The 25,978-nt window shown below is 40.4% G+C and overlaps 2 protein-coding genes across 13 annotated transcripts in view; one reads left to right on the top strand and one right to left on the bottom strand.

Moving 5' to 3' along the window:
* UBE2E1 (ubiquitin conjugating enzyme E2 E1) overlaps positions 1-7,690 on the top strand; it is a 76,848-nt gene extending 69,158 nt beyond the window's left edge. For both annotated transcript variants that reach the window (XM_045436298.1, XM_045436296.1), the window contains 3 exons: positions 4,202-4,334; positions 5,417-5,564; positions 6,905-7,690. In XM_045436298.1, the coding sequence (XP_045292254.1) occupies positions 4,202-4,334; positions 5,417-5,564; positions 6,905-7,002 (379 nt within the window). In that variant the 3' untranslated portion in view covers positions 7,003-7,690. The remainder of the gene's footprint in view (positions 1-4,201; positions 4,335-5,416; positions 5,565-6,904) is intronic.
* The window catches only part of NKIRAS1 (NFKB inhibitor interacting Ras like 1), a 45,186-nt gene continuing 22,269 nt past the window's right edge, over positions 3,062-25,978 (bottom strand). For 3 of the 11 annotated variants that reach the window (XM_045436301.1, XM_045436299.1, XM_045436300.1), the window contains 2 exons: positions 17,577-17,818; positions 9,317-10,014 (listed from right to left, as the gene is read on the bottom strand). In XM_045436301.1, the coding sequence (XP_045292257.1) occupies positions 9,772-10,014; positions 17,577-17,818 (485 nt within the window). In that variant the 3' untranslated portion in view covers positions 9,317-9,771. Of the gene's footprint in view, positions 3,257-4,179; positions 4,919-6,460; positions 6,611-9,316; positions 10,015-17,576; positions 17,819-21,203; positions 21,336-25,978 lie in introns of those variants that run through there. The other 8 variants (XR_006700936.1, XR_006700934.1, XR_006700935.1 and 5 more) reach the window with 8 other exon arrangements.

Genomic DNA, 25,978 nt, shown 5'->3' on the forward strand with positions numbered 1-25,978 from the left:
TAAGAGGATTGGCACTAGATAGAGTCTGACAACAGGGATTCAAACTGTGAAGCTCTCTTACCTTTACTAGCTCAACCTTGAGCCAGTTTCTCTAAGGCAGAATTCTTATCCTTGGAATTAATGACATTTTGGGGTTGAGGGAATTCTTTGGTGTAGAAGGCTGTCTGGTACTTTGGGTAATGTTTACTTAGCAGCACTCCTGGCCTCGACCCCCTAGGTACCAGTAGCACACTCCCTCCGAGTTGTGACATCTAAAAAGATCTCCAGACATTGCCAAATGTCTCCCTGGGGGACAAAATCATCCTCTATTGAGAACTGCTCTAAGGCTACAATTATAATGTGTGAATTGCGGGGATTTTAGGCTATTAATACACCTTCTATAAGCAACCGGTTTGCTTTATTGTGAAGCTTCTACAAAGACAAGACATGGACTAGCCAATCAACTGTATTTGCCAGCGCTTTACTTTTAGGAAGCATTAGTCATTGTACCGTGGGAAACTATCAGAGATTACTTGGGATTTTTAGGTGGGTAGAATGAGCTTCTAACTGAATTCATCATGAGTTCCTATTTTTTTTGAAATATGCTGGCACGTTTGCTAACTTGTCCCATTTTCACTTACTTCATGCTGTTGCTATTCAAATGTTTGTAGTGTACTTCTTATCTTTTCATCTTCCCAACCTCTTACTCTCAACGTTTACCCTAGGATATGAGAGCAGATAACCAAGGTTTTTAGAATTAAGCCTAAAATAAGACCTGAATTATGGCTTCTGTGTTTGTAAACAAGGGTCATCTCTCCCAATAATAATGTGAAAAACTGATCAGATAGAAATATAATCTTTAAAAGCACTGATTATAATTTCACCTTGCTTCCAGGATGTTCTTTAAAAATTGAAATGCATCTTCAGTTGCTGTTGAAATGGAAGAGCAGTAGTCTATATAGTAAGTTAGTATTGAGGATGGGAATGGGGGAGGACTTAAAAAACATGATTTTAAAACAAAACAAGGGGAGCTTGGGTGGCTCAGTTAGTTAAGCGTCTGACTCTTGATTTCAGGTCAGGTCATAATTTCATGGTCGTGAGATCGAGCCCCGCCATTAGGCTCTGCCTTCAGTGTGGAGTCTGCTTGGGATTCTGTCCTTGCCCCTTCCCCACTCTCTCTCAAAATAAATACACATCAAAGAAAAAAAAAATGAAGCTTAAACATTAGCTTATGTGATTGTCTTAAGTCAGTCCAGAGAGCACATCAAATTATACATAAGACTGCTCTAATGACATTTTTTTCTAATTGGGTTTATTTTTTAAGGTTAAATGGCTTGTATTGATTGATTCCATTTTATGCTGTTCAAATTCTGTTAAATTACCAATTTAGTCTTTATAAGGCACAAGATCTATGATCTGTAGCTGCCTTGTCCCATGGTCACTAGAGGGAACATGGGTTTCAAGGATCAAGGGGAAGGCCGGTGGAGATGAGAGACCTTGTCATTGAGTTACTTACTCAAGGGGTATGGTGCCCATCAGTCAGCAGGCACCTGTACTGTCACAAGAGTGTTATGATTCATGACAATCCCTGCCACTAACGTGAATGTGTCTGACGTCAGAAACCATTACAGAAATAAGAAAAGACTGTGTCAAGAGTAGAAATGACTATTTTTCTTTTTTTATTTATTTTTTTTTGAGTAACATTATTTTTTAAAATTTTTTTTATTTTTTTTTTTTTATTATATGAAATTTATTGTCCAATTGGTTTCCATACAACACCCAGTGCTCATCCCAAAAGGTGCCCTCCTCAATACCCATCACCCACCCTCTCCTCCCTCCCACCCCCCATCAACCCTCAGTTTGTTCTCAGTTTTTAACAGTCTCTTATGCTTTGGCTGTCTCCCACTCTAACCTCTTTTTTTCTTTTTTCCTCCCCCTCCCCCATGGGTTCCTGTTAAGTTTCTCAGGATCCACATAAGAGTGAAACCATATGGTATCTGTCTTTCTCTGTATGGCTTATTTCACTTAGCATCACACTCTCCAGTTCCATCCACGTTGCTACAAAAGGCCATATTTCATTTTTTCTCATTGCCACGTAGTATTCCATTGTGTATATAAACCACAATTTCTTTATCCATTCATCAATTGATGGACATTTAGGCTTTTCCCACAATTTGGCTATTGTTGAGAGTGCTGCTATGAACATTGGGGTACAAGTGCCCCTATGCATCAGTACTCCTGTATCCCTTGGATAAATTCCTATTTTTCTTTTTTTTTTTTTTTTTTTTTTTTTCCAACGTTTATTTATTTTTGGGACAGAGAGAGACAGAGCATGAACGGGGGAGGGGCAGAGAGAGAGGGAGACACAGAATCGGAAGCAGGCTCCAGGCTCTGAGCCATCAGCCCAGAGCCCGACGCGGGGCTCGAACTCACGGACCGTGAGATCGTGACCTGGCTGAAGTCGGACGCTTAACCGACTGCGCCACCCAGGCGCCCCGTATTTTTCTTTTTTTTAAAGTAAGCTCTATACCCAATATGGAGCTTGAACTCACAACCCTGAGATCAAGGGTCGTAAGCTCTACCGACTGAACCAGCCAGGCACCCCGATTATATTCCTCAAAATGTTTGCAACAGCTCTATTTATTTTGACTAGAAGGAAAAAAGACTGAATCAAGGGCAGAATTTTTTTTTTCTTTTTGCCTCATATAAGAGTTCTGTGTATTATACATTTATTTTGAAAAGTGTTTTTGTTACAAATGAACATTAATTTTCTAACAATCTGAAAGGCATGGTCTCCTTTCACCTTCTCAGTCTCAGCCTCATGCCAAGATTCTAATCACAGTTATGTTGCAACATGTTCAGACAGGGACCTGTATTTTTTGTTTCCATCTCACCTTAATTTCAACTCCATCTCCCATACTTTCTAATTACTTAAATTGATTAATAATTTAAATCATGTGCCATTCTCAAGGGCAGTTCAACCAGTGTTAGAAACTGAAGTCCTATTTCTTATTGTGGAACTAAATAGTATCTTACAAGGGTGGGGACACAAGGTTGATAAAAGAATATACTGACCTGAGGGTAAAGCTAGTTAGTCATTTTATAGAGAAAAGGGTGGGGTGCTGGAACAGACCTTTCCCTGTACACGTGTCTCACGCATTCTCTTGCTCCCAGTTCTCCTTCACAGTGGCCCTCTGAGAGTTGTAAACCACTCTCTCTACTGTAGGTCTCTCTACCCACCTTCCAGACCAGCAGGTCTAACTTTTCAAGTGAGAACCTGGAAGGGAAAAAAAAGGCAAAGGACTTGCAGGCCCCTGTAATTTTTGTTTCATTCTATGGTTAATAAAATGCTTATGACAAAAAGTTACATGAATGCCTCCAGTAACAGCTTTAGAGAGTAAGTATCTAAGGTATTTATTAGACAGCAATGCTTCGTCCTTCCAGTGGATGCTCAGATCCTTCACTAGACCCACCAAGTCCCCTGGTTGAGGACCTAGAGGTTAGGGATCCATACTTGTTTAGTCTTCTCCAGGGTTCCTGTTGCATGCTTTACCATTTTATGGTATAAGTAAATATGGGGAAAGGGATAAATTAACATCTCAACTGTAATATTTAGAGAACCTGATTATAGAATTTTATATATTGAAATGCAAATTGAGTAACTTGTCATTGGATACATTGTCATTCTTGTGCTCCTCCCACTCAACATGGTTTATAATGTAAAAAGTACTGCAATCCATCGGACTCCTTTTAGGGTAAGATTATGGAAATAGAGCAAGGAACAAGAACCCCCGTCAGTGGGTCAGAAATGAAACTTTGCGCTTAAAATGGTCATCAGAAATTACTAGCTATGAACAGAAACAACTAATATTTCACTGATTTAATTCTGTGTGCTGAAAAGTGTTTCTTTTTAAAGTATCATTTACATTTTTTATGATGTATTGAGGAGAGGGTTGAGAATTGAGGAATTTCTTGTTTATCCACAGCCTAAGTAGGCTTAGAATGGTTTAAACATTCTTTATCATTCCATTTACTTGACCTAAGGCTGATGGGTTTGTTGCAGTCCAGAATCAGATTGTCTGAAAGACACTTCTGTTTGGTGGAGGGAATCCACACATTAAAACAAAAAGGAAGAGAAGAGGTCATCTTTTTTCCTTAAATATCCTCTAAAATTTGGATGGTGCCATACTATCTGCTTACCTTTTGATGTATTATTTCACAGTGCTGGTCCCAAAGGCGATAACATCTATGAATGGAGATCAACCATTCTAGGGCCTCCAGGATCCGTGTATGAGGGGGGTGTATTCTTCCTTGATATCACTTTTACACCTGAATACCCCTTCAAGCCTCCAAAGGTAAGAATTTCCTGATTTATATTCAAATTTACATATTCCCATGAGAAACTATTGAAGTGTTTAAAATTGAGTTGTAATCACAAAAGAGATTTCTGTTGTATCTTAATGAATCTCTAAGTACATTAGGATGGACACAAAACACTGCACGGGGGGGGGGGGGGGGGGCAGCTTCGCCACTTGGCAGAGACCGTTTCTAGAAGTATGTGCTTTGTTTTGATGGTGCTTAAAATCCTGCTGTTTATAGTGACATAGCAACTCAGAATTAATCCCGTTTTCCACTCAACAGAAAAGAAGTTACTGTCAAAGTATCCACGTTTCTCGTCCTTTTTTGGTCTCGTCACATTCTTAATCTCCAGGCTTCAGTTTTCTCATCTAGGATCCTATCTCCCGTGACACTCTATAATCTATGATTCTCATTTACTAAATGATAATTTTTACTTTGGAATTTGGAAACCAAAAAAAAGCAATCCAGGCTCCCATGGCTTGTGTTGATTTGTCTACTGCTGTGATCCTTGCCCAATTCTGGTTCCTCACCTGTTGAGACTCCATTATAGTGAATTCTGTGACCTAGGTAGACAGGATATCTGCAGGATATAATGTACAAGTCAGAAAAAGCAGAAGTAAATCTCATCTTCAGTTTTCTTAACAGCCTTTACAGCTAAGAATTTTGTTTATGTTCCCACTATGTTGTCCCTCAGTTTGAATTTATTATACAAAGCTTACTTTGAGGCCATGTAGTACTACCAGCTAACACAAGAGGTCAGCAAACAGCTATTTCAAACTTGAAAAGTTAGGAAAATATTTAAAACACTGAAACTGCTAAAGATGAATTTGAAAAATATTGAAATTACCTTTTTGTTGATTAACTTTTGACCTGTGATTGTATCAATGAACACTCTAATCTCAGATTTATTAGTCTTTTAATGTATCTTCTCAGCTTTAAACTCTTTATTCATCTTTTTAAAAACTAAATGTCTGTTTCTTTAAAAAAATTTTTAATTAGGGCCACTCAACTGAAAAAGTAATTTAGTAAAAATTTTCATTCTTTGCTGTTTAAATTTTAACACGGTTTTATTTTTTAGGTCACATTTCGGACAAGAATCTATCACTGTAATATTAACAGCCAAGGAGTTATTTGCTTGGACATATTAAAAGATAATTGGAGTCCAGCACTAACCATTTCTAAAGTTCTTCTTTCTATCTGCTCCCTTCTTACAGACTGTAATCCTGGTAAGGTTAATAATTATTTTTTTATTGTTTCTCTTCCTCACCTGAAAAATACTTGTTTTTGATAAAGTTTAAAGAGCTTTCAAGGGACAAAAACTGATCTTTTTTCAAAAAATGTTTAATGTTTATTTTTGAGAGAGACAGCATGAGCAGGGGAGGGGCAGAGAGAGAGGGAGACACTGAATCCAAAGTAGGCTGTCAGCATATAACCCCATGCGGGGGCTCGAACTCACAAACTGTGAGAGCCCAAGCCAAAATCAAAAGCTTAACCTGCTGAGCCACTCAGGCACCCCTGATTTGTTTTTTCAAAGAAAGTTTTAATCAAGAGAAGTTCAGTCTAGGGGCGCCTGGGTGGTTCAGTTGGTTAGGCCACCGACTTCAGCTCAGGTCATGATCTCACAGTTTGTGAGTTCGAGCCCTGCGTCAGGTTCTGTGCTTACAGCTCAGAGCCTGGAGCCTGCTTTGGATTCTGTGTCTCTCCCTCTCTCTGTCCCCTCCCCCTGCTCACACTCTGTGCGTCTCCTATCTCTCAATAATAAATAAACGTTAAAAAAATTTTTTAAAAAAAGTTCAGTCTAATAGTGGAAAAAGGCAACCCTTCTATGCTATAGGAATGAGGCATTTTAAAATTAAGATTTATATAAGTTTGCCCTTGGTTTTCTCATTTTTCATACAGTTCTCTTAAACTACATACTTTTAAATGTTGAGTCACCTGCCTCACCTCTCCTGTGCCTTTTGGTTCACTGAGTTCACTTGCTCCATAGCTGGTGTTCAATTTTGAAAGTGATACTTTGCTTAAATAATTCTTATCAGACTGATTTGGGTGGGTGGGGGGAGGGGCTTAATTTCCTTTTATTATTAAAGATTCTATTTAGGTTTCAGAGCAACATTACACTTACTTGTTGAGGTCCAGGTTGTGACCTGGCACCCTGGTTTTTTCCGGGTAACTAGTGTCAGAGGACCACAGTATTGCCCTGAAGGAATAGTCATGTGAACACAGCTGGATGTTCGTCTTAGCCTTGAACTTTCCAGTTTTTATTGACCTTCCCCTAACACATAAGAGCAAAAGCACTTCCAATTAGGTGGTGGTTGTTGGGAGAAAAATACAATGAACTAAGAAGGTAAAGCCACACTGGTACTAAAAGCCTGAGCCTTCTGTTTTGTTAAGAAGTCCCCTCCCCCCGCTCCACCCCCCGCAATAACGGCTTTTAGAAGAAGTACCCAGGATGATGGAATGGCATTTCAAAACTGTGTATTTGTTTCCAAGATGTCACTAATTTATTTGCTAAATTTTAAAACTTTCTTTCCCTTTCTCCAAAGTAATCTACATTCTTTTCTTCCAGCTGACCCTTTGGTGGGAAGTATTGCCACTCAGTATATGACCAACAGAGCAGAACATGACAGAATGGCCAGACAGTGGACCAAGAGATACGCTACATAAATTGGGTCTTCACAATTCTTACATTATTTGTCTGTCACAGAGAGAGCTGCTTATGATTTTGAAGGGGTGGGGGAGGGTGGGAGTTGGTAAAGAGTAGGGTATTTCTATAACAGATATTATTCAGTCTTATTTCCTAAGATTTTGTTGTAACTTAAGGTATCTTGCTACAGTAGACAGAATTGGTAATAGCAACTTCTAAAACTGTCATTAGTTCTGCAATATTAGCTGAAATGTAGTACAGAGAATAGACATTTGGGTTCAGTTGCTTGTAGTCTGTAAATTTAAAATAGCTTAATTTTGTACAGGTTATACACATGGCCATTTATGTAAAGTCCTTCCAAGACTACACATTTTTTGTTCAAAAAAATTGGAATTTGTTTTTCCTTCTTGGGAGGGAACATCGATATTTAACAGTTTTTAGAGACTGTCATCTCATATATATAAAATGGATATGTGGCTATAAGACACCATATAGGAAATGAGTAGTTATGTATTTTATTTTATATACCAATCTACTTTATTGTGACAAGATGAGAGGTTTGAATCACGACTTGTGAAAACCTGTAGTAAAATACCTTAAGCTGTTAACTGTAAGGTGTGGAATAGGAGTTGCTCAGTGGATTGGTTATATGTTGTGGACTGCTTAAGTCTGCATTTGTTACTGTGCTAATAAACAATATTAAAACCACCACCTAACACTGCTGTATTCATTTACTTTATCTTGTCTGTCTGTGGTTTGCAGACTTTTTAAGTTTGTTTATCTCAAAGAGGGGTAGGGGTGGAAGAGAGAATCCCAAGCAGGCTCCATGTTGTCAGAGCAGCACCCAAAGTGGTGCTTGATCTCAAGGACTGTGAGATCACGATTTGAGCCAAGATTGAGTCGGACGCTTAACCAACTGAGCTACTCAGTCACCCCACGCAGATCCAAGAGCTTTGCTACTAAACAACCTACAAGGAACGCAGACTGCATCATTACCAAGGACCTAGGTTAGGATTGGTATGCTGTCAGCCTTGCGAGATAGATTTTTGCGTGGGCAGGGGGGAAGGGGGGTGGTGGTTTAGAAAAGGTTAATTGAACCCCCCATCTTTTGAAGATGGATCCTCATGGCTAACTTAATGCAGCTCCCTTAGAGGGCAGTTTGGTACCGAAGTGTACATACATCCAGCAGTTGTTTCTCTGCATCTACTGCAGAGAAATGCTATTTTTAAGTCATTGTAAAAGTATCCACCTATGTAAAAATACATAGGAAAACGAGAAAATCAGCCTTACTGGGAAAGAAAACAGCCAATGACTAAACCATTATCTGAATAATTTTTTGGCAAAAAAAAGGAAGTTTCTAAGTTCTAAGTTCTACTACTAAGTAGTAGCAACAGTAGCTGATTTACAAGTTTTGTATGTTTTATATGCAGTTCTTGGCTTGAACTCACAGAAATGAACCAACTGACTTTAAATTCACTGAGCCCAGCCTTAGAAGTATTCCACTTAAGAAGTTACAGTTCATGGGTATCTGGCTGGCTGTCAGTAGAGCATGAGACTTGATCTTGGGGTCTTCGGCTTGTGAGTTCAAGCCCCACAGTGGGGATAGAGTTTGTTTTTTTTTTAAGTTACAGTTTACTAGATGTGTTAATGCTGAACAGCTTATTTCATATTTTACATTTTTTTTTTGTTTTTGTTTTTTAAGTTTACTTTGAGAGAGAGAAGAACAAGGGAGCATGGGAGGGGCAGAAAGAGAAGGAAAGGGAATTCCAAGCAGGCTCTGCGCTGCCAGGGTGGAACCCCACGCAGGGCTTGAACTCAAAAACCATGACATCATGACCTGAGCCAAAATCAAGAGTTGGACCCTCAACCCACTGAACCACTCAGGTGCCCCTCATATTTTACATTGAAATCAAATAACTGCTTTCCCAGTCAAAACAATAGCTTGCTTCCTACTTTTAAAATTAGTTACAATATTGCCAACTTGCAAAATACAGTTAGTCCCAGTGCTCAGATATTGCCAGAATTTTCAAAGAATAACACAGCACACATTCAGCTATCTAACCAGAAGACTACCTGCAGTCCAATATTTTTATGATACATTCTATTCCACATGACTGAGTATCCAGGGCATGACTGCAGAAGGGACAGCATTACTTGTGGAAATGGAAGCTTGAGTGTCCTTAAGTGCTTATTAGCAGTTTTCTAAAGAAAGAGCAAACACTTTAAACATACTTACACCACCCCCTACCTCAAGTCATGCTAAACATATAATTTGAACAAAGCTAAATCACAGGTAGGTTTTGTTCCATTTAGCAAGGTCTCCACAAGATAAGATTTAGTTTAACACCCAAGTTTACTGTTTGATCTAAAAATGTCATTTTGTATTTCTAGACATTAGAAGATTAATGACCTTAAAAACAAAGTTCTGTTTGAGCTAAGAAGTGTGCATAAAGTTACACAGAAAAATGGCTTCTGAAACAAGTTAGGGGTAGCGGAGCTACTCCTATCCGCATACTACCCAAACTTTATTTTTCTACTGTTTTGACAAGTGCAACAAAAATATAAATACAAAGGTGCTAATTTCAGGGACAGGTTTCAAGCAATGACAATGCAAATATTTCCTATCAGACAATAAACTTAGTCCAAATGATTTAATTACAACCTAAAGTGCATTAAATTAATTCCTTAAACGTTGCCTAAGAGCCAAAGGTAGATAAATGGCCTATTTTAAATATGTTCACAAACACTTAAAGGCAATCACTATCCAACGATTGTAGCATTATTGATTTTTAGTTCTCAGAGCTAGAGTTCCCTTTGTTTTTCCTCCCAGGCAAAGGGAAGCTTGATTTGCTCTGGGGCTGGGAAAGTTTGCTGGCTAACAGAGTGAATGGTTCAATCAGAGTTTTCCGATCCGTAACCGTTACCTCCCACAGTCGCACTTTCTCACTTCTTGCCCACTGCTGTGCCACCTCAGCATCTACTTGTCTCTGCTCAGAAAGGTCGATTTTGTTTCCTAACACAACAATCGCTACCTGAAAGGAAAATATTAAGATTACACTTTGCCAACATGTGTTGCCAGACAAAAGAGAGAAATCAAGAAAACTCCCACTGAACAGAATGCTTCTTCAAAACATCCTCAGATGTGACTTGAATCATCAAGTTGGTCAGGTATTAACCTCACTCTGCCTGAATACATTTTGGTTAGAAATGCAGATGCTCTACAGCCTGCCAACTACGAAACATTTTAAAGGAACAGTGGGTGAAAGTTACTCAAGTCAGGTATGAATGGAAGCTAGACTTGTGGATATTACTATCTAAAATCCAGGGGCATCTCGGTGGATTGGTCCGTTGAGTGTCTGACTTCAGCTCAGGTCACGATCTCACAGTTGGTGCGTTCAAGCCCCTCATCGGGCTCTCTGCTGTCCATGTAGAGCCCACTTCGGATCCTCTGACCTCTCTCTCTGCCCCTCACCCATGTTGTCTCTCTCCCTCTCTCAAAAGTAAACATTAAAAATAAATTTTAAAAATACAGGTAATAACTTGAAATGTGTCTGCATTTCAGTGGTTATACCTGCTGTTTAGGAAATCAGCATTACATGTTTTAAAAACTATGGACTCTTGGAGCTGTGAGAGTTCACCCCTAGAACCTAAATTCCATGAGAACAGGAACTGTTACTCTGTTCATATTCCTGATCTTAGACAAGTGCCTGATGCAAGCACTAAATAATCTGTTGAATATATGGACCAATGGGAGCATTTTACACTAAATGTAAGGCAATCAATCATGCACTTAAGCTTTAAATGCTTAATGCACACCATGCAATTTCAGACCACCAGTACACAGCAGTCGCAAAGCAGTCAAAGCACAGTGGGGAGGGGAAGGGAGATGATATCCAATTTTCAGACCCTCGACTGTAAAGACAATAAAACAAGATAATGAAAGGTAGAAGAGGAGCAGTAAGAATTGTTAGAGAAGGTACCCGTAAGGAACAGCTTTGAACTAGGACATTCAAGCCACTGCTGTGTTTCTGCCTCAAAGCTGAGTGGGCTCCCCGCGCTCCAGTTAGACTATGCCTTCCTGGTAGGATGGAACAGCAGGCCCTAGAGCTTTGGGGTTTGGGCAAGTCTCCTACTCTTTCATTTCTCAACAGGATCTGTCCCTTCAGGCCCTCCTGTCATTGTTCATCACCCAGATTTTCATCTTCACATGTATCTCCTAGTCTGACCTCCCATCTCCCTCTCCTGTCCAGTTGTAGAAACTGTTGCATGTCGCCCCGGATTTTAACGAAGTCTCCTTCCTCCATTCCCATCTCTGCTTTCAATGTTCCCGTCACCCTGCCTACTTGAAACCGTACTCTCACCACCACGGGGGGCACAGGGGATGTAAAGGGTATCCTCCTTATCCCTCACTGCTGTCTCCAATAAAGTCCTTCCCGAAGAACCCTGAAAGTGAAGGCTGGTGTTACTAGTCTGTACTACCGACTGCCTGTTTCCCACCCCCACCTTGTTGCTACTCATTACAGAACTGGCCCACTGTCACTCCCACACTACTTTTATCGTAATTCCTAGTGACTCACTAGCCACATGGATGACCCTTCCAATAGCCTTCTCTCTCCATTCCTTGACTTCTCCAAATAGCCTAACCATCCTCCTGACTTTGGCCATCCACTCCTCTACACATCCTAGCTCTTGCCATTATAATCACTCCCCTTCGTGGTCTTTAATTCCAGGAATCCCAATCCCACTCTACCTTTCTAGTTCGTGCCTTACACCCTAACTGCAACAATCCTAAACACCAGAAGGATCTACAGTCCACTGGCTCTCCTACCTTTATCACTGTTCTTCAACCCTTCTCCTGTCCTCAGTTCCCGGCCCAGCTTACATCATCATCCCATTGTATTCTCTTGGTCACCAATCCCCATCCTAAATGTAACTTTTTTAAAGTTTTTTTTTTTTTTTAATGTTTTATTTATTTTCGAGAGAAACAGAGAGTGAGAGAAGGGGAGGGGCAGAGAAAAAGGGAGACAGAGCATGAGCAGGTGAGGGGCAGAGAGAGGGGGAGACACAGAATCCAAAACAGGCTCCAGGCTCTGAACTGTCAGCACAGAGCCCAATGCGAGGCTCAAACTCACAAGCCATGAGATCATGACCTGAGCTGAAGTCGGATGCTCAACCGACTGAGCCACCCAGATGCCCCTAAATGTAACTCTTAACTGAACTGTACCTATACCACATGGAGAGAGAAAGCAGCTCTGCTGACTGGTCCCAATTCATAACCACTGACTTTAAGTGAGCTGGTGTTCTCTAGTAAATATATTAATATTCCATCCATATATTCTGCAACTAGACAACAGCTCCTACCTTGGCTCTCTTCTCCAACCTCCAACATCTCTGCCTTCCCACACCTGACTCTCAGCTGATGTCTATACTATTTCAGTAAGAAGACAGAAGCAATTAAAAGAACTTTCACTTGCATCCACCAACACATCTAATAACCTACCATCTAGACTCCATCCTCTTTACCCTGGACAAGATGTCACTACAGCAATTAACCCCCTCTCCTATATCATCCATTTTCTCCTCTCTATTGAAGCATTCCATTGGCATATGAACACTAGCTGTCATCTGGGGAGGGGGGAAAAAGCCCTCTTTTACACATCCTTCTCCAGCTCCTCTGTTCCCCTTTATAGGACAAGATATTTACCCTTGACTAAAAATTCTCAAAGAGCTATCTTTGCTGTGTCCAGTTCTTATATCCAGTCCAATCAAACTTCATCTGTTTTGCTGCAACTGTTAAGACGTCCCAAGTTAACTAAAGCCTGGCCACTTCTGTGTCTTCAGCTTTTCTGACCTATCTGCACCATGACATGGTTTGATCACTCCCTACTTTTTGTTTATTTTGTTTACTACTTATTTTGAGAGAGGGAGAGCGTGAACTGGGGAGGGGCAGAGAGACGGAGACAGAATCACAAGCAGAGTTCCAAGCAGGCTCTGCGCTGTCAGTGCAGAGCCTGAAGCAGGGCCCGAACTCCTGACGATGAGTTCATGACCTGAGCCGAGATCAAGAGTTGGACGCTTAACTGACTGAGACACCCAGGCAACCCTCCCTACTTTTTAAAGTGCTGACTTTCCCTTGCCTTCTGAGACGACATATCTCTTGGTTTTTCTATCTCACTGGCCACTTCTTAGACTCCTTTGTTGGTTTCTTCTCAACTCTCCAACTGGTAACTGTTTTAAGTGCTCCAGAACAATTACATTTCACAAAACTTGCTTCTCACCTTGTCCCCTATGTCGTCTACTGTCACCACAGCAGCCAAAATGAATATTTTAAAACAAGTCAAAAGATGCTTAGCCTTCCTTATTCATGTTAAGGAAAATGAAATAAGGTACCATATTCACCCAGAAGTTTTTTTTTTTTTTAAGTTTATTTATTTTGAGAGAGAGAAAGAGAGAGCAAATATCCCAAGCAGGATCTGCACTATCAGTGGCGCAGGGCTCAAACTCATGAACTGTGAGATCACGACTTGAGCTGAAATCAAGAGTTAGATGCTTAACTGACTGAGCCACCCAGTGCCTCTCACCCAGAAGATTCACAGGATCCACAAGCACACACTGTTGTCAAGACTGCAAAACCGGCATTTTCATACCATTGATATGGAAAGTCACTTAGCAATGGATCTTTTGATTCAAGAGCTCCATTTCAGCTGATCTTACGACTATACCCTAAAGCGTACAAACTAATAAACGTGAGACATTGTTCACTGTACCATGGTTCATAATAGCAAATGATTATAAAATAGCCCCAACTGTCCACCAATTTCGAACTGGTTAAATAAGTATGATCTATCACACAATGAGTATCCATCAGTTTAAAAAAAAAAAAAAAAAAAAGGAATCTTGAGTACTGATACGGAAAGGACTCCAAGATACGTTACATGAAAAATGCAAGGTGCAGAACATTATGCTATCTTTGGTGTAAGAAGGTCGGGGAGGGGATTATATGTATATTCCTATTTACTTGTATTTATATAAAGAAACGTTGAGGGGCACCTGGGTGGCCCAGTGGGTTAAGCATCTGACTTCAGCTCAGGTCTGCTCTCATGGTCTGTGAGTTTAAGCCCTGCATGAGGCTCTGTGCTGACAACTCAGAGCCTGGAGCCTGCTTCAGATTTGTGTCTCCCTCCCTCTCTCTCTGTCCCTACCCCACTCACACTCTGTTTCTCTCTCTCTCAAAAATAAACAATGAAACATTAAAAAAAGAAAGAAAAAAGAAATGCTAGAAGGAAGCCCCAAAACAAGTGGTAAAATACTTAAAAAGCATACTTGAGGGATGCCTGGCTGGCTCAGTGGAGCATGCGACTCTTGATCTCGGGGTCATGAGTTCAAGCCACACATTGGGCATAGAGTTTACAATGAATGAATGAATGAATAAAGAGCATGCTTGAGATAAAGGAACTTGATGATTGAGGACAGAAGTGGGAAACTAGAGCTCACAATGGCCCTTTTTATAGATCATTTTTATTTCTGAACCATGAGCAAACGTGACCTATTCGATTTTTTAAATCAAACATGAAAATAAATAAATGCAACCTAAGCGAGATAGGTCTTTCCTTTGCTCAAAACCAATGGCTTGTGATGCAAAGTGTTGCCCTCATCTCCTCCCATACTCCTCCTAGCCCACTCTGGCCTCACAGCTGTTCCTGAACATGACATGCAAACTTCTCCAGACCCTAGCACCAGCTAGTGCCTCCACCTGGAGCACTCCTCCTCCAGATGGGCTTGGCTTCCTCTCTCACTTCCTTCAAATCTCTGCTAAAAGTCACCTTATCAGGGAGGCCTTCCCAGATCACCTTACAGAAAATAGTACCCTTGCATCCCGCTCACTGTCTTTCTCCCACTCCCAAATCAGAAGTTTTATGGGAACAGGAACTCTGTTTTGCTGCCTATTGTATTCCCTGTGCCTTACCTAAAACAATGCCAGGCACACAGTAGTTGTTCAATAAGCATTCACTGAATGAATGTCTTTTAAGTTTATTTATTTGAGACAGAGGTAGTGCCAGTGGGGGAGGGGCAGAGAGAGAGGAAGACAGAGAATCCCAGGCAGGCTCACACTGTCAGCCAGCGCAGAGGCCAAGCCAGAGCCCAAAAGGCAGGGGGCTCAAACTCACAAGACCCTGAGATCATGACCTGAGCTGAAAGCAAGAGTCAGATCTTTAACCGACTGTACCACGCAGGTGCCCCGGTATGTGTTTCTTAAAGCTCCCTAACAACCATCTGAGAAAGGTACTATTATTATCCCTATTTTATGGTTAAGGAAACTGAGGCAGTAAGTTGAGAAGCAGAGCCAAGATTCAAGTATCAAATAGGAGTGCACATTGAGCCCCTCTTTCAACTTTCGGAGGGCAGGGAGGAGAATATGAAGGATACCGCAGAAAAAAAGTAACAATTTATCTGTTTAGATGGGAAAAATGGGAAACAGGTGTGAGGACAGCATTCATTAGATGCCTCTATGTCTTTTGAAAACTGAACCTAGTGATTATGATCTATTCACAAAGCAAGTAAGTATTCAAAACAATATAATATCAACCCAGATGTCCTTCAACAAGTGAATGGTTAAACAAACTTTGGTACATAAACACCCTGGAACATCACTCAGCAATAAGAAGGAATGAACTACTTACTGATACATGCAATAACTTGGACGACCCTCCAAGAGAACTATGCTGAGTGAAAAAGGCTGATACCAAAAAGTTACATACATATCATTCCATCTATGTTAACACTCTTAAAATGACAAGGTTATAGAAATGGAAAACAGATTAGTCAGGGATTAAGAGGGGGTGGGGATGGGAAGAAAGTGGGTGTGACAAAAAAGGATAACAGGAGGGATCCTTGCAGTGATGCAAATGTTCTGTATCTTGACTGCATAAACGGTAACTAGTTTTTGGGAATGCAAGCTGGTGCAGCCACTCTGGAAAATAGTATGGAGGTTCCTCAAAAAACTAAAAGTAGAACTACGCTACGACCCAGCAATTGCACTATGAGGTATTTATCCAAGGAATACAGGTGTGCTGTTTTGAAGGGACACATGCACCCCCATGTTTATAGCAGCACTATCAGCAATAGCCAAAGTAGGGAAAGAGCCCATATGTCCGTCGACAGATGAATGGATAAAGGTGTGGTATATACATATACAATGGAGTATTACTCAGCAATCAAAAAGAATGAAATCTTGCCATTCGCAACTACGTGGATGGAACTGGAGGGTATCATGCTAAGTGCAAATACAGAAAGACAAAAATCGTATGACTTCACTCATATGAGGACTTTAACAGACAAAACAGATGAACATAATGGAAGGGAAACAAAAATAATATAAAAACAGGGAGGGGAACAAAACAGAAGAGACTCATAAATAGGAGAACAGAGGGTTACTGTGGGAGGGGGGATGGGCTAAATGGGCAAGGGGCACTAAGGAATCTACTCCTGAAATCACTGTTGCACTATATGCTAACTAATTTGGATGTAAATTTTAAAAAATAAATGAAATTAAAATTAAATAAATAAATAAATGCTAACTAGTCTTGTACAACGTTAGCATTAGGGGAACTGTGTAAGGGATCTCTATAATTTGGGGGGTTTTTTTGTTTTCTATTTTTTTAATGTGTATTTATTTTTGAGAGAGAGAGCACAAATGGGGGAGAGGCAGAGAGAGAGAGGGAGACACAGAATCTGAAGGAGGCTCTAGGCTCTGAATTGTCAGCACAGAGCTTGACAAGGGGCTCGAACTCACGGACACGAGATCATGACCTGAGCTGAAGTTGGATGCTCAGCTAACTAAGCCACCCAGATGCCCTCGATCTCTATTATTTCTTAAAATTTCTAGGTTAAGAACATCTAACCAGTGCTGCTAACATTATATGGTTCCTTAGATGATAAGGAGTCAGCTAAGTGAAGACAGGGAGAAAAATCTACCTGCAGATAAGAGTTCCAGGGAGGGAACCAGCAACTGATAAGCAAGGACTTAACAGAGAAACAAAATCATCATGTTGAAAAAAACAAAAAACAGACCAGTGTCCCTGGAGTGCAGTAACAGGAACAAAATGATAAAGATGAAAAGGAGACACGTAAGCCAGACCTTGGTAAGGATCTTATTCTAAACGGTAAATGAGTAGAATCCAATCTTTTTTTTCCATTTCTTTCTTCTTCCTCTTTGTTTTGTTTTGTTTTGTTTTAGTGTTTTTTTTTCTTTTTGTAAGGCAGAAAACAAGAATCCTATTTAGCCAATGAGACAAAGAGAGCCCTAGGAAACAGTGATTCCAAACAATATGAAGTGAACTATGTAGTACTTGAGATATAGTGTCACTAAAATTCAGCCTGCACACAGTAACATGCAAAAGCAGAAAGTCAAATGCAGGTCCTGAATGAACTCATTTAATCCCTTATTTTCTGGGCTAAGAAAAAATATTATGAAGATTACAGATACTACGAATACAATTTTATGCTATTAGAATATTTTAACTGCCCAAATGTCCAAGCTACAATTTAAATAGTATTGCAATTCATAGTTAACATTTTTAACAAAACTACTTACTTCTTTTTTGTCTTTAAACTTATCAATTTCTTTCTTCAGAAGCTCCACTCTTTGAAAGGATTCAAGGTTATTCACACTGTACACAAGAACAAAGCCATCAGCAAATGAAAAATAATGCTTTGGTAGCTCCACACCTTCCTGTAAGCCTCTGGTATCATAAAGATGTAACTGTTCCTTTACTCCCCGATCCGTTTCCACTGAAGCCATATATACATCTTCCATCGTTTCACAATCTTCCATTCCTAGGATTAAAAAGAAATTACTCTTTTATTGAACCATTATACTGTATACCTGAAATTAACAAAACATGAAGTCCAATATACCTCAATAAAGAAAAAATTATTCTTTTTGGATAACTCAGTACCAATTGTTGGGTATTTTCTTATACTTTTATTGGTTGGCTTTCTAGAAGTTTCCCTATTGACTATATGTAAGAATCATATTTCCATTTACTAACTTCTTTAAAAGTAAAAGGTAGTTGTTATACTGAATGGACAAAGAGGTATTAAAAAATATTTCTTCTGTATAGAAATATAAGTAGAAATAAAAATTTGGCAATGACAGTATTCTATATTTTGATTTTTTTAATTTAAATTTAAATTTATTTTTTTAATTATTTTTTTTAAATTTACATCCAAATTAGTAGCATACAGTGTGACAATGATTTCAGGAGATTCCTTAGTGTCCCTTGCCCATTTAGCCCATCCCCCCTCCCACACCCCCTCCAGTAACCGTTTGTTCTCCTATTTATGAGTCTCTTCTGTTTTGTCCCCCTCCCTGTTTTTATATTATTTTTGTTTCCCTTCCCTTATGTCCATCTGTTTTGTCTCTTAAAGTCCTCATATCAGTCAAGTCATATGCCTTTTGTCTTTCTCTAATTTCACTTAGCATAATACCCTCTAGTTGCATCCACGTAGTTGCAAATGGCAACATTTCATTCTTTTTGATTGCCAAGTAATACTCCATGTATATATATACCACACCTTCTTTATCCATTCATCCATCGATGGACATATGGGCTCTTTCCATACTTTGGCTATTGCTGATAGTGCTGCTATAAACATGGGGGTGTATGCGTCCCTTCAAAACAGCACACCTGTATCCCTTGGATAAATACCTAGTAGTGCAATTGCTGGGTCGTAGGGTAGTTCTATTTTTAGTTTTTTGAGAAACCTCCATACTGTTATCCAGAGTGGCTGCACCAGCTAGCATTCCCATATATTTATTTTTAACTTTTATTTATTTTAGAGAAAGAGAATGTGGGGGTGGGGGGGGGAGAGAGAGAGAGAGAGAGAGAGAGAGAGAGAGAGAGAGAGAGAGATAGAGAGAGAGAATCCCAAGCAGGCTCCACACTCAGTATGGAGCCTGATATGGAGCTCAATTCCACAACCCTGGGATCATGACCTGAGCCAAAATCAAGAGTTGGATGCTCAACAGACTGAACCACCCAGGTGCCCCACAATTATGTACTTTTTTCTTTTTAATGTTTATTTATTTTTGAGAGAGAGACAGAGCACGAACAGGGGAGGGGCAAAGAAAGAGGAGACATAGAATCTGAAGCAGGCTCCAGGCTCCAAGCTGTCAGCACAGAGCCTGACGCAGGGATCGAACCCACAAACCTCGAGATTATGACCTGAGCCAAAGTCAGATGCTTAACCAACTGAGCCACCCAGGTGCCCCCACAATTACATATTTTTAAAAAGTAACTGTTGGGGCGCCTGGGTGGCTCAGTTGGTTAAGTGGCCGACTTCGGCTCAGGTCATGATCTCGCAGTTTATGAGTTCGAGCCCCGCGTCGGGCTCTGTGCTGACAGCTCAGAGCCTGGAGCCTGTTTCAGATTCTGTGTCTCCCTCTCTTTGACCCTCCCCCATTCATGCTCTGTCTCTCTCTGTCTCAAAAATTAAAAAAAAAAAAAAAAAAAAAAAAGTAACTGTTACCAAAGAACTTAGCACCAAAATTGTAGAATTTAAATGATGATTTTATTTATTTAAAAAAAAATTGTTTTTAATGTTTATTTTTGAGAGCAAGAGAGACAAAGCATGCGCAGGGACAGAAAGAGAGAGGGAGACACAGAATCCAAAGCAGGCTCCAGGCTCTGAGCCATCAGCACAGAGCCTGACGCAGGGCTCGAACTCACGAACTGCAAGATCATGACCTAAGCCAAAGTCAGTTGCTTAACTGACTGAGCCACTCAGGTGCCCCTAAATGTTGATTTTAAAAGTAGCTTGAACAACTAAGTAGCTCCATTTTCTTCCCCATCAGAGCCAAACACTGGACCTGGGGTAACCGTGCTGCCTTTTTTCTGTAAAACTTCCAGTATTTCCAGGGTCTGTTTAAGGGACTCAAAAAGTGACATGTCCAGTCTAGTCCTGAGCACCAGGCTTTAGTTCCCAAATACGGAGTGGGCATTTATATGTGAATGTTATGCAAGTACTTCAAACTAACAAAACTTATCTTTCCTCCCCATACCTGTTCCTCCTCCTTGCTTTCTTCCCTTGATCCCCATCCACCTGGGCAGTCTTCAGAGTTCTCACTGACCAAGGAAAGTGGGTGAAAGTTATTAAAAATTAGCCACTCTCTGCCTAAACACCTGCTTAATCCGTTGCCTCCTTCATTCCCATTGGTTTATCTTCATCTGAACTACTAAGCTCAATAAACACCTGGTAAAAGACCTTGTATCCTTCCTAGACTTCACTGAAATGTCTAATCTGTGGATCTTTTCCTGATTATCCCCTTCCCAACTTTCTGCTTCTGCTGGGCCTTGTGATTTTTATACTTAAATCTTTCCTTATCTGTCTCCTCAAAAGCTCAGAGAGTGTAAACTCTTTGAAAGCCAGGACTGGGGCTAATCTGTCTTTATAGCTCTGAGGACGAACAAAATTGACTTAGAGAAAGCCCTTAGTAAATGCTTGCTTAATGAATGAATTAACTCATTTCATAACTGATGTCCTACTTTCTGTTCTCTTCTGGCCTGAGTGATCCATTCATTCATTCATTTTTTAAATGTTTTATTTTTTGAGAGAGAGAGAGGGAGAGAGCAAGAGCGCACATGCATAAGTGGGGGAAGGGCAGAGAGAGGGGGACAGAGGATCTGAAGCGGACTCTGCACTGACAGGCTGACAGCAACGAGCCCGATGCAGGCTCGAACTCATGAACCATGAGATCATGACCTGAGCTGAAGTCGGGTGCTCAATGTACTGGGCCATCCAGGTGCCCTAATCATTTATTTATTTTTAAGTAGGCTTCACACCCAACATGAACCTTGAACTCCCAACCCTGAAATCAAGAGTCCAATGCTCAACTGAATGAGCCAGTACCCCTGGCCTGAGCGATCCTTTTAAAATGCAATTTCCTTCACTCCATTTGTGCAAGTTTTGTCTCTTCCAGTAGCCTAGGACATCCTTGAGAGAAACGAACCATTCTGTGTACACAGAGAGTATTCCAGAATCATTTGTTGATAAGGGAATTAAGGGAAGATTAATACTTTGTATGTTAACGAATAGTAAGTAGAAAGGCTTATAGGGTAAGTATGGTAGGGTCCAAGGAACTATCTTCATATTTAAATATGAACTATATCCATAAATAAAATCATGTAGATAACATCCTATACCAATAAGACATACATACATTACAGACATATCCTGGAAATATTGCTGGTTCCATTCCAGACCAATAAATAAAGTTGGTATCACAGTGGTGCCTGGGTGGCTCAGTTGGTTAAGCTCAGTCTTGGTTTCAGCTTAGGTCAATGGTGTCACAGTTTCAGGAGTTCTGCCCTGCATCGGGCTCTGTGAGAACACCATGGAGCCCGCTTGGGATTCTCAGTCTCTCTCTCTGCCCCTCCCCAACTCTCTCTCAAAATAAATAGATCAACTTAAAATAAAAATTTGAAGGGAAGGGCACCTGGGTGGCTCAGTCAGTTACACGTCCGACTTCGGCTCAGGTCATGATCTCGCGGTTCATGAGTTCGAGCCCCACATCAGGCTCTGTGCTGACAGCTCAGAGCCTGGAGACTGTTTCAGATTATGTGTCTCCCTCTCTCTCTGCCCCTCCCCTGCTAGCGCTGTCTCAAAAATAAATAAACATTAAAAAAATTTGAAGGGAAAAAAATAGAGTATCATAATAAAGTCAGTCTCATTAATTTTTTGATTCCCCAGGGCATATAAAAGTTCTGTTACATTATTGTGTGAAACCAGACTAATGCCATCTTGGACAAATCTACCACGACCATTCTGTGATCTGAAGCCTTCTAGAGCAGTCTCCCTACCTCATTCTTTCTTTTTGCTGAGCCACACGCTTCACACCTAAGTACACCCTTGGGTCATAACAACCTGGATCTGCTCTGGAGACATGATTCTCAAAACATTTCTTCCCAGGTGGTCTCCCAGCCTGTACTCCTCAGCCTTTAGGACTATAAAAGCAGGTCTTATGGAAGGTGGAGATGCAGAAACCTATTTGTCTTAGAGCCACCCAAGAGGGACTACTCTTCAGAAGTCCCTTTAATAAACCATTTTTTTGTCAAGCTGGACTTGTTGGCCTTTTTCTTTGGTCTTATGGCTCTGCTAGCCTTTGGAGATCATTTTGCATATACTTCCCTTTCATAGAACAATTGGCAAGCCAGCCAGGAGCAGCCCAGAGACTGAAAAATGGGCAAGAAATGAAGTTTTTGTTGGGGGAAACCCTGGGGTGGGCAACCACATCGATGTGGGAAGGCATAATTGGTTTGCTTGATGCCTGTGGACTGTTGCAGGAGTACAGGGACACCCTGAAAATGCCAAATGGATTAGAGCTATTAGAAAGTCACATGACCCACTGAGGTAAGGAAGGCCACCAAGCAGTGGCTGTGGTGGGTTGGCCACTCCTCTGGGTCCTTCGGGGTGGCCAACAACGCCTAGCTAGTGGCAGAAAGGAAATAAGGCAGTTGGAAAAAGAATTACAATTGGAAAAGGAAAGGAGACTATCCACATCCCTTTTGGCTTCTAACTTGGTAGATAATATCTAAACCCAGGATACACAAATCAAGACTTCACTGTTATCACTTTGTGTGTCTTATGGGGCATAAAATGCAGTGACCCAAGATTATAGCCATCATTTGAAGCCAGACTGGGATGCTAAACCATGGAACTCATGGGAAACATTTTTGTATGCCAGTAACGTAGGATGTGTTTTCAGTAGAAGGTATGAGAAATGGAGAGGCTTTTTTGTTGGGGAATAAAAAAGTAATTTTGTCCTAAAAAGCATCTAATGGTCTCAAGAGAAAAAAATGACAAAATCAGAATGTAGAAAGTTGTAGAAGGTTTGTGGAAAAGAATATTTGACAAGGAATTGTGTGGTCAAGCTAAGACTAAAATGAATTTACTTTAATATCAAAAGCTGGTGCAAGATTAGAATTTGGTTTTCTCGCTGTTAAAAGGACATACAAATCTTGTGGCACCTGGGTGGCTTAGTCGGTTAAGTGTCCAACTCTTGATCTCTGCTCAGGTCTTGATCTCAGGGTCTTGATCTCAGATTTGTGAGTTCAAGTCCCAAATTGGGCTTCATGCTCAGCCCATGAAGCTGAATGAACAAATAAATAGACATACAAATCTTTAGTGTCTTCTCCAAATATAAGTGGAAAAAGCTTAAGCCATCTAGACAGGTTACCTTACCTTATTCTATCTACCAAAAAATAAATTTAGCTCCTACATTTATGAGTGAGTTTTGTACCTATTTCATGACAGTCATTTTAAAACAGAAGCTATAAAGTCTCTGTGTGTGTTCACATGTATCTGTATGTATGTGTTATGTGCTATTTTCCACCTCTGGATAGTATTGCTAAAATTTGTTTTAAAAAAAAGTTTTAAGTTAGTTGGCTTAATTACAACAGGCATATCCTTAGAGTTTTCAACATCAAACAATTTAAATAATCAAATTTACTAGTTAAGTTCATGTTTATCTACTGTAGTTTGTCAGCAAAAATGACTTAGAATGATGGTTGATTTTGTCTGATGTCTCATGAAATTTTCACAGGTAATCTAGACATAATTGGTAAGAACAGATAGACTGAGTAGATAAAAAAAATTTTAGGTAGGGGTGCCTGGGTGGTTCAGTTGGTCAAGTGTCCAACTTTTGATCTCGGCTCTCATGATCTCACAGTTCATGGGTTTGAGCCCTGTGTTGGGCTCTGCACTGACAACAGGGAGCCTGCTTGGGATTTTGTCTCTCACTCTCTCTGACCCTCCCCCGCTTGCTCGCTCTCTCAAAATAAATGAATAAACTTAAGAAAAAAAAAAGTTTTAGGTAAACTTTTTAATTAGTTTCCCAAATCCACTTGGTACCTTGAAACCTTAAAGTTTTGCTAAGTGATGAATTAAGTTAATTTCATCAAATATCTAGATCATTTGCTAATAAAATAATGAAACATTACTAAACACAGGTTTACCTACTTCTGGCTTATTCCAGAGGAACTAAAAGATGTGTTAATGCTATATTGAAAAGCTTAAAAGGCACAAGCTTCCAGAAATTATAAAATCATAAATTTAAATTTATATCATAAATTTAAAGAATGCTGGTATAACAGCTCACAATTGCTTACTTAAGTTTTTATTAGAAATTAAGGTTTCTGAGGGTTAAAAATTCTAAATAATATATGTAATTAAAGTTATCAGAAATAAGAAGGTAGGGGCACCTGGGTGGCTCAGTCGGCTAAGCATCCGACTTCAGCTTAGGTCATGATCTCACAATTTGCGAGTTTGAGTTCCCCGTCAGGCTCTGCTGACAGCTTGGAGCCTACTTCAGATTCTGTGTCTCCCTCTCTCTCTCTGCCCCTCCCCTGCTCACACTGTCTCTCCCTCCCTCCCTCTCTCTCTCTCTCTCTAAAACAAATAAACATTAAAAAAATAAATGAAAAAAAAATAAGGTTAATCTAAAACAAAGGCACCATTAGGGTAACCCAAAAGCAAACGTGGCATGACCTACAGGCAGTGGACATAAACTGAGAAAAGACTGCCAACCAAATGACGTTCTAGTGGCTTTATGGAAGAAATGTACTCCTGCTGAGCAATTTAGGCCACTGCCCTCCATGCCACCTCTGGAAGAAAAAAAAAAAAAAAAAAAACAAAACTAAGCCATAGGTGACTTTTTAAAATTTAAGTTTATTTATTTACTTATTTTGAGAAAGAGAGCATACCCATGCACTCACTCCCAGGAGAGGGGCACAAAGAGAGAATCCCAAGCAAGCTCCACTCTGTCAGTGTGGAGCCTGATGCAAGGCTCAAACTCACAAACTGTGAGATCATGACCTGGGCCAAAATCAAGAGTCGGATGGTCAAATTACTGAGCCACCCAGGTGTCCGGCCACAGGTGACTTCTTACAGGGGCTGGGAACACCCCTGCCTGAGAGACCAGGGTTGGAACCAAGATTGTTTCCATGTGAGAGCCTAGGGGGCAACCAGAGGCCCCAAGTATAGTTCACAACTTCGTGGACACTAAAAAATAAGCAAAAAGCCATGGCCTCAGTGGATATCAGAGCAGAATGCACCCTAATTTGTGGCAATCCAGAATGTCACTCAGGGACCTAGACAGTCACTGATAATTATAGAGGGAAAAGCGTAAGCATGATGGGCACAAGAGTGCGCTTGAGAATAAAAGCAAAACTGTTCCGTATGAGGTTTTCAATTTTGCAATCAATACTGGAGACCAGATTCGGCATAGATATTCTCCTGGGAAAAAACACTACAAAACTCCGTAGGAGAATTTCACTTTCGAATTAGGGTAATTGAAACTGTCTTAAAGGGAAATTCAAATTGGGATCCTGTGTTACCCCCTCCCCAGGTTGTCAATGTAAAGCAATACTGGTTGTTAGGAGGATTTGAGGCTATATCTACCACTAAATAATCAAGCCAGCACGAAATCCCTATTATAGGGCTGTATGGCTTGTGAAGAAACCAGATGGCACCTAGAGAATGACCACTGATTATAAAGAACTAAATACATGCTGCTATCCCTAATATTACCCAAATCGCTGAATGGTGTATGGTGTAGGCTCTTACCATATGGCTTTGGATTCAGCCAACACTTTTTTTGGTTGTTTATTTTTAAATGTTATATTTGAGAGAGAGAGACAGACAGACAGACAGCACAAGTGGGGGAGGGGCAGACAGAGAAGGAGACACAGAATCCTAAGCAGGCTCTAGGCTCTGAGCTGTCAGCACAGAGCCCGACAAGGGGCTTGAACCCATGAACTGTGAGATCATGACCTAAGCCAAAGTCAGGTGCTTAATCAGACTGAGCCACTCAGGCACCCCTATTTATTTTTTAGACAGAAAAAGAAAGAAAGAGAGAGAGAGAGAGAGAGAGATCACACAAGTGGGGGAGAGGCAGAGAGAAGGAGAGACAGAATCCTAAGCAGGCTCCACACATCA

Source organism: Leopardus geoffroyi, chromosome C2 (genome assembly GCF_018350155.1).
Source record: "Leopardus geoffroyi isolate Oge1 chromosome C2, O.geoffroyi_Oge1_pat1.0, whole genome shotgun sequence".
Lineage (NCBI taxonomy): Eukaryota > Metazoa > Chordata > Mammalia > Carnivora > Felidae > Leopardus > Leopardus geoffroyi.